Source organism: Sphaeramia orbicularis, chromosome 13 (genome assembly GCF_902148855.1).
Source record: "Sphaeramia orbicularis chromosome 13, fSphaOr1.1, whole genome shotgun sequence".
In the NCBI taxonomy this organism is placed as follows: Eukaryota; Metazoa; Chordata; class Actinopteri; order Kurtiformes; family Apogonidae; genus Sphaeramia; species Sphaeramia orbicularis.
The window spans coordinates 26,364,597-26,378,878 of record NC_043969.1 but is presented as its reverse complement, the minus strand read 5'-3'; the positions used below and the strand labels follow the sequence as shown (position 1 = coordinate 26,378,878).

The following is a 14,282-nucleotide window of genomic DNA, read 5'->3' as shown; positions in this document are numbered from 1 at the left end:
TGCACTTCAGTTCATGAGAGTTCAGTTTGTTCACCGATTAGACTGATGAGATATCTAGTGGGAAATGTTTACCCAGCATGACATGGAAGCGCATCAACGACTTCTGTTATTGCAGGTCTGTCACAGTATAGCCCAGGAGGACAGGGTGGACATTCCTCAACTCCCTTCAGTCCTGGGGAGATGGAGAGCGAGCCCGCAGGGCAGGGGAGTGGGTGGCCAGTCCCTGGTGGGCAGTAATGGCCTGAAGGGCATAGTTGACTTTCAGTGTAATTCCCCTGAGAAAGAGAAAAAACATACAAGCATGACAACACTGATCAGCTGGTATCACTTATCATTCAGTGTCTGTACAGAGGTACGGATAACCTCATTAGAGCTTGTAGATCCAGCAGGACAGAAATATCCTGCCTCACACAGCCCCGTAGGCTCAGACAGACCAGGATAAGAGCAGAACATTCCTATAGGAAAAGCAAAAACAAATGTCATTACAGATGAAAGACACATACATGTATGATTATTTAAAGAAATGCTAATTCTTAAAAAAAACAAAAAAAACAAAACACATTTATGGACACGTAGACGTCATTAGTTCTTGTCATACCAGCGGGGCAGGGCACACAGGCGTCAGGACTGGAGGAACCGAGCTGATTCTGTAGAGTACCAGGTGGGCAGGGGAATTCTAGACCTACTTTAAGTCCTGCAGGACAATAGTATCCAACAGGACACAGTGTGGGCTGAACAGTACCTTCACCTAGGACACAAATACAGGCCAATGCAGTGGATCAAATGACACTGATTAAACTAACAACTTTAACTCCGAATACTGTGACACTGAAAAGTCAGATGATCAGATGAACTAAGAGGGGATATAACTTATGATGGCTGCACCCATTCTCCCACTAACATGTCCCATCTCAGTTTTATTAGTCATTTGAATGTAATAATCCCCTAGTAACATTAAGAACATTTCATTGTTTAAAAAGCATCTGAAAAAAGACTCTAATTTACAAAAAATGTAAGGCTGTATATCATTTGATTTGTATTTCTATTGTTTTTACTTTAGATTATTACAGTTATATAGTATTTTTAATTCTTTTTTTTTTTTCCTGTGCATTGTTTACTTCCGGGGAGATATTTACATAAGCCTGCTTTGGCTTCTATCCTCTCCTGCGCAATGGTGTTACTTGCATGATTTTTTTTTCTCTTGCTGTCTATGATGTGCAAATTAATAAAATAAAAAATAAAATTAAAAAAAGAGATACAATTTCATTGATACCAGTCGCTATTGGTCTGATTCTTATGTGTGTGTATGTTTGGGATAGGGTTTAAATCTGAAAAAAAAAACAAAAAAATGTATGTTGCAATTGTGTCATCTTTATTCACGAAATGAATCTACCCTTCGGACCGGTAATTATTCTCCAGCATGATAGACAAATGAATTTGATGTCATTATTTGCAATTCACATCAGCAAAGAAAATGTAGGATTTAAAAAAGGAATTAATAAGCATGGAGGAATATGATTATAATCATACCAGAAGTAGAATGACTCATTAATTCATTGTTCCATTAAATTAAATATTCACCTGTTCAGAGGTTGACGGCCTAATTAGCTCTTTTAGCCTTTCAGTATTTTCATAATAATAACTTTATCCAAAAAAACCCATAATACAAAGTAATTGAATCCTGATCTTAGATTTTGCTTCTCTTCTTCTCAGTGTTACCCACTTTGACAGTAGTGTCCAGCTGTACAGGTGGTGCAGTTGTCTTGTTGTGTATTTCCTCTTCCAAAGCTAAATGTTCCTGCAGGACACGGTATGGGGTCTGGTGTTCCAGCAGGGCAGAAGAATCCAGCTGGGCAAAGAGCTGCATCTGCTTTGCTAGATCCCCAGTCACAAAAATATCCTGCCCAGCAATCGCCTTAAACATGGTCAAATACATTTTACCATCTGTACCAACACACATTTAATTTTAAATGGAAACATAAATGCAGATTGTTTTTATAACGCGAGGACTTTAGTTCCGTGTACCTGCTCGGAGCCCATCCATGCAGAAAATTCCAGGTGGACACAGAGATCCGGTTCTGTTGTCAGTAGGGTTGGGTACCATGGCGCCCATCAGACAGAGGTATCCAGAGTCACATGGTCCGGATGGTTCTACCAAACCTTCAGAGCCACAGAACTGACCTGCTGGACACACTAGGCACTCACCTGTAAACAAGACAGGGGACATGAGTCTGAGAATAAAAAAATTTAAGAAATCATGCATTTATAATTACATTAAATGCAATAAAGGCCAACTGAGATCACTTAAAAATGTGTTTGTTTTTTTTCTTTTTCATGGCCAAAATTAGATTAAAAGTACTCAAATTTATAATCAATCTTCTAATTACATTCCTTATATACATAAAAAAAAATTACATATTGATTTGTTCTGTTTTATTGCATTGTTTTGTTTTTTTTTTCACCTGTTGTGGTTAAACCTGGGTTAGGGCTGTATGTGCCTTTGGGGCAGGGAAGAGGCTGGCTGTCTGTGCTGTCACTGGGACAGATGTATCCAGGTGGGCAGGGTACAGGACTAGAGAGTCCACTGGAGCCCCCCTCACTGGGACTGGAATTTAGGTCCTGACAGTGGAATCCAGGGGGACACAGATTACACTGGTTCTGCCCTGACGCTGCCTGGAACTGGCCTGAAAAAGACATTTAAACAGTGAAGGAAACAGAGGATGATGTTTTTTGTTTTTTTTTTTTATTTTGATTCAGTAAATTTTTACTTACCAATAGGGCAAGGTTTGCAGTCTTCTATGCTTTTTCCTCCGGTGTCATTCTGGTAAGAGCCAGACGGACAGGGTGAGGGTACACTGCTGCCCTCTACACAGTAGTGACCTGCTGGACAAACTCCTCCAGATGCACTGGACACTGGAGTGGCAGTCTGGGATCCCTCTAAACAGTAGAAACCTGTGGAGAAACAACACTCTTAGAAACATAAACTTCATGTGCATACTAAAAGATATTAAAGGTATAATGTGTCACTCTGGAGTACTTACAGTGCCTATCATAAGTGTTCACCCCCTTGGATCTTTTACCCTTTTATTCCTTTCATAAATCAATCATGGGCAATAAAATGTGGCCTTTTTCACACAAAAATGTATTAGAAAAAACCCTTTAATGTCAAAGTGAAAACAGATTTCTACAAATGTCAAAAACAAAAATATATAAAGAAAAATAATTGTTTGCATAATTATTCACCCCCTTTTAAATGTAACGGTCTATTTCAATAAAGGTCCATCCAATTGGTGCCAATAGTCTTTAGTTTTAGAATTAGTGAAATGAGGATCACCTGAGTGGTGTGGGTGTGTCTCAAGTGACTGAGGTATAAAACACCTGTGTCTGGGGGTTCCACAGACTGGTTGGTCAGTATTCCTGGTTTCTGTTACACCATAAAGACAGAAGAACACTCCAAGCAACTCAGGGAAAAGGTTATTATAAAGTACTAGTCAGGGGATGGATAGAAAAAAAAAAAATTCCAAGGCACTGAACATCCTCTGGGGTTCAGTCAAATCAGTCATCAAGAAATGGAAGAAATATGGCACATGTGAATTTGCCTGGATCAGCCCATCCTTGTAAACTGAGTGACTGTGCAAATAGGAGACAAGTGAGAGAAGCCACCAAGACCCCTACGACTAGTCTGAAGGAGATACAAGCTTCAGCTGCTGAGATGGGACAGACTGTGCATACAGTAACTGCTGCCCAGGTTCTTCACCGCTCAAGGTTTTATGGGAGAGTGGAGATGAGGAAGCCACTGTAGAAGAAAATTCATATTAGATCTCGACTATAGTTTGCCAAAAAGCATGTGGAAGACTCCATGGTCAAGTGGAAGAAGGTTCTTTGTTCTGATGAGACCAAAATTGAGCTTTTTGACCATCAGACAAAGCTTTGAGCGGTGAAGAACCCATAAAGTTTATGAGCACAACCTGAGCTAGGCAGATTCACACGTGCTATATTCCCTCCATTTGTTGATAATTGATTTTTTTTTTTTTTTTTCACTGAATTCCAGGGGATGTTCAATGCCTTGGAAATTTTTGTATCCATCCCCTGACTTGTACTTTTTAATAACCTTTTCCCTGAGTTGCTTGGAGTGTTCTTCTGTCTTCGTGGTGTAATGGTAGTCAGGAATACGACACAGGTGTTTTATACCTCGATCACTTGAGACACACCCACACCACTCAGGTGATCCTCATTTCACTAATTATGAGATGATCGGCACCAATTGGATGGACCTATAATGAATAGACCATTACATTTAAAAACGGGTGAGTAATTATGCAAACAATTTTTTTAAAAATATATTTTGTTTCATTGACATTACTCTGTAGAAATCTATTTTCACTTTGACATTAGTGGTTTTTTTCCAATATTTCCAAACATTATAGACAATGATTGATTTATGAAAGCAATTAAAGGGTAAAACATCCAAGGGGGTGATTACTTATGATAACTGTAGCTAGATTTATTTTCTAACCTGGCAGACAGGGTCCAGACACTGTAGAGAGGCCAGTCTCTGAACAGTAGAAACCAGGACTGCAGCTACAACACTGAGACTCATCCACAAGCCCGGTCTGCTCACTGTCATATGATAAAATCACGATAAAGTTCAAAGAAAAATGGGAACAGTCTTGCATGACTAGGATGGTTTCAGCTTTCATATTGTACTGTGCAAAAGTCTTAGGCTCCTTTAGCTTTGCTATTTTTGCAGGGCTGAAATGAACATGCGTATTTGATTCTATTTATTCATTAAAGGTTAAAGTCACTATGTAGTGACCCCTGACCCCATGACATGTATTGAATGAAACCTGGTATAAAACATGAGAAAATTAATGCCATAAATCTCATGTTGTCTGAACAATTGGGCTAAAATACGTTCAGTGCAAAGGAAAATCACACTAAATATGATCACTTTGGTTTATAGAAGCTGTTTTTATCTGTGAAACTTTTGTTTTTAATACCGTACATACTTCCCATATATCCAGATTGTATCTTAATACAGGGACTGAGAAATACATCTGTGTAGTCATAATTTTACTAAACCAGCAAACCTAATGGCGGCCTGTAGCCTTTGGACAGTAATTTATGTACATTATATAGTTTATTACACATTTTTTTTTATTTGTTACACAATCAAAATCCATAGATGAACTACCTTTGCTTGCATATATGCAAATAAATGTATCTTAAAACTGACAAGTATCTACACAGTCTGCAAGGTTTACTATTTATAAAGTACAAATAATGTAGCTCTAATGTAATTGCTCAAATATACTGTGTATTAAATTGTGTCTATCATAATCTTTGATGTGATATAAAAGCCTTATTAAGAATGTCGCAGTACATTAACCTGTATGTTCCTTTTGGACATGGTTTAGGTACAGCTGTCCCAACAGGGCAGAAGAATCCAGGAGGACAAGGGTAGCCAGTCAGATTGTCAGATGGAGACAGTTCAGAGGCTCCACCCACACAAACAAACCCTGCAGCACATGGGCCGATGGGAGAAGTCCTCCCTTTAAAAGAACGTGGTTGGAAGAAAGTTTCAATTACAGTCCCCTCAGTATCAGAACAGCAGTTTATTTATGATTGTCTCTAAATCACCAGCAGCATGTGACCTGTAAGAAGTACATATATCCAACTGGTTTTAGGAGGTGCATTGATTGTACCTTCTCCTTTGCAGTACATCCCAGGGTCACAAAGTGAGCACTGCCTCTTCTCAATCAGCCCTGACATGTTTCCGTAAGTCCCTGCTGGACAGGCGTGTTGATTAACTGATCCACCAGGACAATAAAAACCTCTCTCACATGGCAGTGGAACAATCATTCCTGAAGAGGAGATAAAGAATACAAAAGGAAATATTGATTTGGGGAGTATTTATTGCACTTGTGTTCTCAGTTGTTAAATGCTTTACCATCCAGCAATTTGTCCGCCCATCAGCTTTACCTTGATCTTGACAATAGAAACCAGGAGGGCATGTTTCACAGCTGCCCTGGCCCTGTCTCTGCTGGTAGCTGCCTGGAAGACAGGCTGACTCCATGGCACTCCCCTGAAGCAGACATTAATTTCTTTTATTAGACATTATATCTGGGGAATCACATGCATCAATCAGGGTTGCAACAATAACGGTGGACATAGACATAAACCAGGAAGGGGACCGAGACCTGAAAGAAAACAGTGCATTTGTCATTGCAGAATAAAAGTCAAGGAGAGGATAATGCAGTGAAATCAAATTCCATATTCAACAATGACTGACAATAGCTTGAGGACTCAAACTGGCTGACCTTCTTACAATAATGTCCTGCTGAGCAGACATGTTGTTGTGGACTCTGAAAGCTCTGTCCCTCGGGACAGTAGTAGCCTTCTGCACATTGGCCACTTGGCTCAGCCATGCCACTCTGGCTGCAGTAATGACCTGGAGGACACGGCTGACATGCCCCTTCTGTAAATCCACCATAAGAGCCTGGTAAACAGATTCAGATATTCATTATCAAAAGAAATTAAATTCACTAAATCAATGTGCTTTTAAGGTTCTTTTATTTGTTGATGCAGCTATTTAAGTGTTGTCTGTGAAAACATTCTCCAAATTACTTTGCATATTGATGTAATGAAACCACAAAAATAAATATGTTAATCTGATGCAAAATACATACCTATTCCCTCATCAGTTTCAAATTCATAACCATACAAAGGAGCTACGGCACACTTTAATAGGATTTGGGTTGTTCGCCGTGAGACAAGAATACAATTACACAATTATACCACTTTGTTACTGAAATTATTCATACACGCCCAAGGGAAAGAAAGGGGCTTGAATGGAAGTTTTTATAGTTCTCTGCATGACTGAACTGCAAAGACGTACTAGTTCGTGTAAGGACATTTTGAGGAAAAACTGACTGCAACAAACTGGAGAAGGTGCTGCAGTTCTCAGTTTTGTAATCATCTTTGTTTCTGATTAAAATTCATGGTTGACAAAATGAAAGGGATTTGTCTTGAACTATAGTATCAAACAATTTTCATATTACTGCCTGACTCCAGCTATTACAGACTGCAAAATATAACATCTTAAATATGCGTAAATATCAGTATAGCAGTAGGTGCTGGGTGCTCGGAAGTGATTCTGACTAGCATATTATATCAACAGAAGGGCTCATGGTTTTTTGCACTAACTGAATAAACCTTTGGAAGCTCTGGGTGTAAACTGTAAGGTCAACCCGAGTGGGCATTGATTATTTTTAATTATCTGAGTGAACTGGGAGAAAAAAATCCATGGATTCATGTACATAAATCTCATCTCATTACTGATGTGTAAGTAACAATGTGTAATAGTATATAATAGTGTATATACTTACTTTTCATGTTTCCAATTGGACAAGGTAGAGGGACAGGAGTACCAAGGGGGCAGTAGTGTCCTCTGGGACAAGGGGTAGCATGGGGGTCTATGGAGCCTCTGGGGCAGTGGTACCCTGGAGAACAGGGACCCGCTGGGGCATCTAAGCCTGTGCGGTTACAGTAAGATCCAGCCTCGCAGGGGTGGGGATAAGCTGAGCCCAGGGGACAGTAAAAACCTGTGAAATAGCCGCACAAATTGAATCCATAGCAATTAAATCCATTTCAGGAGAAAAATTCAATCAAGTGCATTACCATTCTAAGGAGCCTCAAATGCATGCTTTAAAACTCTGAACTTTTCATTCTCATAGTTTCTCTAGCTGCAATTAACTCATCGAGTGTTTTAAAGGGCATTTATTACTTTCCTACAAGGATTTTAATCTGTTTCTAGATGATCAGTCAGCCATCTGTATCTCCTTGAAAAGGACTTCTAATTCCACTATCCAGGCTTTCAGGTATTAAATCTAAGACTAAGGTTCACCTGTGAAAATAAACTACCTCTCCACAGTTGAACACTTCTAAGAGTCTGATGAAAATATTTTTATCATGGGTAATACATTTCTTAAAAGCTTTTCTGGATCTAATTCATGACTTATTTATGAGACTGACCATATATGATAAACCCTGGCATTCATTTTTCACACCACATTACGCTGCTTGAAACATCCTAGTCATTATTTTTTCAGTACCTAAAACCAAGCGAAGTCATAGTAAAGACTGAATATGCTGTACAGAGCTGACAGATAAGTTGAAATCAGTCATATGTCACACCAATTATCGTAACTAGAAGTGCCATGTCATGAACAAGAGAAGATAATGTTGGTGCCTGAGGGAATGAACAAAGTATCACATTGAATGCACAAGTTCACTGCCAGGATTTACCTACCCTCAGGACACATGTCTCCTTTGTAGAGTGTACATGCATAATGTGGACTCTTGAGACATGGTGGTGGGTGACTCACAATACTGTCTGAATCTGCCTGTGGCGCTGTTACCTCTTCGATCCAGCTGATGTCTTCCCCGATAATACAACAGAGCAGATAAAACATAAGCAAAGCAAAGAAGTAAAGAAAAAGGTAATATATTTTGTTTCACAGAGGAGCAACTCTTCTGTCTTTGCACACTTTATATGATTTAACAGTTTTGACTGTCGGCCGTAGGGTACTGTTTCAAAATGTAACATTGTAAAGCAATGATTAATTGTAAAACACTTCAGGGGAAGGTCAAACCAAAAGGCTGGCAATTTGTGGAACACACACATAGGGCTTCACATTCTAGTTGAATTAGTCTGAAAGAGGTTGATCTACTGCCCTTTCAAATGAAACATTTACTGTGTTATTACAAACTGAAGAAAGCCATACATTACCAGAATTACTGGAGTTATCGAAGCAGGACGCATTGTGCATCCAGATGGTGTCATCTGTCTTTGCGGTATAAAAGTCCAGTATTTCACGGAGACAAATGAATGAAGACGTGTTGGCTCTGGGTGTGGGGTTATCTGCTCCCCCAGTACAGAAGAAACCAGCAAAACACAGGCCTAAAACAAACGGATTAACCAGAATTGAATCAGCACTAAATTAAATGTGATATATAGTACCCAGTTAATTACTGAACTGCCATTCAGTTCAACTTAATTATTTCTAATTTGCATTAAAATAAAAACGTAAGCTGTGTGCTGAATCAGAATAATAGAAGATGTACTGTGTAATTCCTAAACCTGTTGTTAGTAATGGTGCACAGGTGAAAAATGACATAATCAGAGCTACACAATTAGTACACTACATATATTAAGAAATGATAGCATTGACTAATTGTGGAACCCCTCACCTGTGGGCTGTGATGCTCCAGGACTGTGGCAATATTTCCCTGGGTGGCATGGGCGGCAATGAGAGGAGGAGGAAGCCCCAGGCTCTGGAAGGAAGCCGCCACTAGGACATGGAGTGGGTGACTCACTTCCCTGAGGACAAAAGTGTCCAATGGGACACACATCTCCATAAGGCTGGGAGACAGGGGAGGGCTCAGTGGATCCCCGGGAACAAAAATGCCCTGTTTGATAGTAGATGTGGTTAGACATTCACTGAGAACATTGCAACATCTACAGTGTAGAATGTTTGGTGGCTGAGACAGGTTGAATAAAATGCAAAAGCCACAACATGAAGGCAAACTCACAACATAATATTTGAGTTCCAAAACAGTGGAACCACATTATTCAGGAAAAATGTGGCCTTGTACAATGTTACAGTGGAAAAAGGCATTTCTATATCTGTTATTGGACATAAATCCTGATGATTGTAGTCAACTGTCAGACCTGGGCTGCAGGGTCCAGACGGCTCTGTCAGAGCACTGCTGTTACAGAAGAAGCCAGGGGGGCAGAGGGAACAGTCAGTCTGGGACGTCCTTCCAGCTGAGGAACTGACAGTGCCCACTGGACATGGGGATGGAACAGACGACCCCTCCATACAGTAGAAACCTGACCAAGGCAGTGCGTCTTATTTTATAATAGGCATCAGTTCCCCTTTGTTTCTTTGTACACAGATTTGTAAAGAATTGGAGTGTGCACATGCATTTGAAATTACCTGGTGGGCAGGTGTTACAAGTGGACTGTGCAAATGAAGACTGATAAGTGCCAGGACTGCAGATGTACGGTTCAGCACTACCAAATGGGCAAGCATGCCCCGGTGGGCACTGGGATCCTGTGACACAGTTGAGTAAACAGTCAAGAAAAGTTTAGACTGTAATCTATCCTTGTTTACAATATGGTTTTTAATCTATTCAGTTGGTAATGTTTCACCAAAGCAAGCATGGCTAATATGCACTGTCTGACCATGCATACAATATTTCATTGGACCACCTTCAACTCTGATTACAGGAGGCATTCTTTATGGCATTGTTTATGCCACACAGTGCTTTTCTAATGCATGCAATAAATGTCAAAGCATTTATTTCCATCCAGAGTTGCATTCATTTTTCTTCAAGATCATACATTGATAATGGGAGAGAGGGACCACTGATAAAGTCTTCAGCACATCCCAAAGACTCTCAGTGGGGTTCAGGTCTGGACTCTTTGGTGCCAGGCAGTCCATGTGTGAAAATAATATTTCATGCTCAATGAACCACTCTTTCATAATATAAGCCTCATGAATCCTGCTATTGTCATCTTGGAATAGTCTGTGCCATCAGGGAAGAAAAAAATCCACTGGTGTTCAAACCCCGTCATTTAGTATATTCAAATTAAGCTGACCTCATTTTATGGACACAGCATAGATGAACCTACACCTGACCAACCTCAGATCATAACACTGCCCCTATAGGTTTATACTGTAGGCACTAGGGATGATGGGTAATCTCTTCATCCACCTCTCCTCCTTTTTCATCGAAACACAGTCTAATCATTTCTATCAAAATGGTGTTTGTTTAAGAAATGAGAACCTATTCACTGTATCAGTTACATAGTTGCCTCTGCCCAGTGGAGGGATCTTTGTTATATGCTGAGTTCAGTCCAGATGATGATTTTTTTTTGTCAGGCTGTGTATTTCATTAATGTACTGCAATATAGAGCTGAACACTTAACAGACATACTAGTGAAATTACGATACAAACAAGTGTAATATATCCTATTTGCAGGAGCTGCATTTTTTGATAAATGTAAAATGTGTGAAATCCTACCATTATAAATGGTGCACTGTGATGTTTAAGAGATTCCCTGACCTACAAATCATAGTCTCTAAATGGCAGACATGCTTGTTTGGTACAGACTCGGGCAAAATTTACATCACCATTTATCATAGCAGTCATATTTTAGTCAAAAATCACTTATCGTCTCATCAGAATGACATCTGTCAAAACGACTGACATGATTTCTTGACATATTATTCAGCTCTGGTAACACCGAAACAAAGTAATAACACAAAGTGCAGCATTTGTTCCTGAGGAGGGAGGAGAGAAAGCGAGCTCGGCAGCAGGTACCCTGTCTCTACCAGCAATGAGCTTGTGACTATTTATAGGTTCTGGGCCATTTCATGCTCAAATTAGCAAAACGTCTTCTCAAGAAAAGGCACAGGAAGACAAGGATCCTTTCAAAGAATCTGTAGGTGCTCATGTTATATAGGAGTATGTGGAAAACTCACACGATGCATAAAATTACCTTCGCTGTACACACGAAGTCGAGCTTGTAAAGTAATTGATGAGACTCTCACGCTCATAGCACCAGCTGAACAGCGGATCACTCACAATTCAACACCTCACAGAACAGGGTTAGCACTTACAAAATTAAAATGTACTCTGGAGCGTTCAATCTCAGGTTGAGCCACAAGCAAAGCAGTTTTATTTGTATAATCACGACGCAGAAGGATGAACATGCACCAAAACACAACAAAAGCAGAGAAATAAAGACTGCTGGCAAGAAAACATTAATGCAATATTATATTACATGAACTTTGAAAATATACTGCCAATTTATTTGGGAGACCCGAAGGATACATAAAATGGATTTTGGTGTGAAAAACCGTTTGTAACTGGAACTAGTGTTGACTACTAATCCCACTGTTGGTCCAAAAGCATCTACTGATATAAAATGTTGCAAAATTTTTAACCCACTAATCCTGTCAATACATTGAAATAATTCAGGTAAAATCCATTTTCACAACTTTTCAGCATCATCAGATATGATCCATATCTATGTGCATTTGTGCAGTGAACATGGAAACACCATCATCTTCTGCAGCTTTGATACACCAATAAAACCTATGTAGTTTGACACATGACAGGGGTTATAGATGCTTGTTTTTATGTTCACTTAATGTTATATTTTGATGAATAAGTCACTTTTTCCTCAGTTTTCTGTTCTGATATAATAACCTTTGAAGGTGCTCTGAACTTAAATGAACATCTACATGATCAGGACAATAACTGGATTAGAATAAATGGTGATGAAATCGCAAATTCCTATGGACATTCCAAAATATAGGTCTAGGTCTTTAAGGGTGAAAATCTGACAGAAAATAAGCTGAATGAAAGTTATTACAACATGCTTGAGGTAACAAAATGAATAACAATAAATAACATTAACTCTTCTGACCTGTTCTGACTTGAAACATACCGTTTATTGACACTACTAATATTCATTCGATACATCATGTACTTTGTTGTTTTGCTTCAAAATAATAGCTTTTTCTTTTGTCTTGTCCCCTTTGCCCTTCATTGTAAATATTCAATCAGACCCGATGCTCTGAACCCGCTCGGTGTATTTCATGGCTTACAATTCAGAAACCAGACTTTCTGTGCTTGATTAAACACCACTGAGGAGAGAAACTAAATGATGAATTGCAAAGACTACCCTGGTTAAACCTGAACTGACCCCTAATGATGTGCTCTGTACCTGACTGATGACCAGAAACGGAACCTGATGGGCAGAACCACCCTGGGGGGCAGAGGAGGTCAGCAGATGTCTGAGCCCAGGAGGGGCAGTAGGAACTCGGGTAACAAGTTTCGCAGTCTGCCTCGGATTCAGCCCCAGTCCTCCCTAGGAAAGTGCCTGTATGGAGGAGACAAATTATGAGGCGAGTAAAAATAACTCCCACGCTCCGTCTCACATACCTCATGATACAGACACACACACTTAAGAAAGGGCCATAGCATAACTATGTCATTTGTGCACAAAATTGATGGCTCCATTTATTCACTTGGTTAAGTAGCTAGCCTGCCATTACGGCAGTTTTATTAGGCTCCCATTTGGTTTTACAACCTCCTCTGAAGTTGTAGATACATTAAACCACTATACTGTACCTCTGGGGGTTTTATGGCACTGTATACTCCTTCTGAAACTATGCAATAAAATCAAGAGGTCATAGTTCTTTAACAGACATGACAGGATACTACAGTTGAGCAGCCATTCATGATACATGCAAACATGAAGAATTTTCAGACAGACCAACATGTGTTCTTGGTACCTGGAGGACAGGGGCTTGGGTTTGCACTGCCTTCAGGACAATAGTGGCCCGCAGGACACACATCACCATGAAACTGACCCGGGGTTGAATGAGGAAGTGGGGATGGAGATGTGGCATCCTCTGTAACTGAGACAACAGACCTTTATTGGTTGTCATTACTGATTAGATTAGTGAGTGGACTAAAAGGCCAGAGCCATTTGTGCTACCCCAAAGAGAAAAGTAAAACAAAGAGAAAGCAGCTCTCCTTTCCTGTGCCGTGGAGTCAAAGGCGATGATAACGTGTGATCCAAAAACAAGCATTGTAAAAGAACATTTTACCCTCATGACTGATTTGCTTTCGTCTGCACTTTCCAAATACCATTTCTAAAATAACAACATATTTCCCTGCATGTATTAACTCAACAAAAGGGCAGAAAGATGAAGCGTGCTCCTTGTGATATTACCCTGAGGTGTGGAGGTTCTAGATCCTTCTGTACAATAAAATCCAGGCTTACAGAGGCCAGATGGAGAGGAAAGGCCAACCTCGGCACAATAATGGCCAGGCAAACAGGGCTGGCATGCATCTATAGACTGTGCCCCTGGAAAAGCAAAAACATAATATATACAATTCAACTTTTCAACTCTCATTTTAAAGGAGTGATCTTTTGTTTTGTTTTTTAAATGGAATTGTGCATTTTAAATCATTTCCCTGTGGTCTACATAAACTGTAAATGCTATGCTTGGGTCTGAATTCTTCATTAATTCAACTCCACAGGTCCATCTTCAACCCTATTTCTGAGTAATGACACCAGAAAGGTCGTTTTGAGGGTTGGCCCTTTAAATGCAAATGAGTCACTTCACGCCCCAGCCACTCCAGGTTGCTGACTGTGCTTTCTGTCCTGTTCAGCCACTTGCGTTCGTTAATACAAC

The 14,282-nt window shown here is 39.9% G+C and overlaps 1 protein-coding gene across 1 annotated transcript; it reads right to left on the bottom strand.

The window, feature by feature from the left end:
- Window positions 1-166: 166 nt before the first annotated feature.
- Window positions 167-10,799, bottom strand: LOC115431084 (multiple epidermal growth factor-like domains protein 11). The gene is made up of 18 exons (XM_030151335.1): window positions 10,745-10,799; window positions 10,002-10,118; window positions 9,734-9,895; window positions 9,253-9,471; window positions 8,792-8,962; window positions 7,389-7,604; window positions 6,321-6,499; window positions 5,983-6,085; window positions 5,706-5,864; window positions 5,390-5,552; window positions 4,517-4,620; window positions 2,773-2,952; window positions 2,463-2,684; window positions 2,026-2,205; window positions 1,720-1,944; window positions 599-748; window positions 329-455; window positions 167-275 (listed from the first exon to the last, which is right to left on the bottom strand). Exons 1-18 carry the CDS (start codon window positions 10,797-10,799, stop codon window positions 167-169), a joined length of 2,841 nt encoding a protein of 946 aa, XP_030007195.1.
- Between the last annotated feature and the right edge of the window lie 3,483 nt (window positions 10,800-14,282).

What these genes read in the sequence shown, in the direction of transcription:
- LOC115431084 (XM_030151335.1), bottom strand. Translation starts at nt 10,799, where the DNA reads ATGAAAAAGGAGGAGAGGTGGATGAAGAGATTACCCATCATCCCTAGT. An exon ending in CAGGACATTATTGTAAGAAG is followed by an intron (nt 6,086 to 6,320) that starts GTCAGCCAGTTT and finishes TGTCTGCTTCAG; the next exon opens with GGGAGTGCCATGGAGTCAGC. An exon ending in CTGTGTGCCCTGCCCCGCTG is followed by an intron (nt 456 to 598) that starts GTATGACAAGAA and finishes CTTTTCCTATAG; the next exon opens with GAATGTTCTGCTCTTATCCT.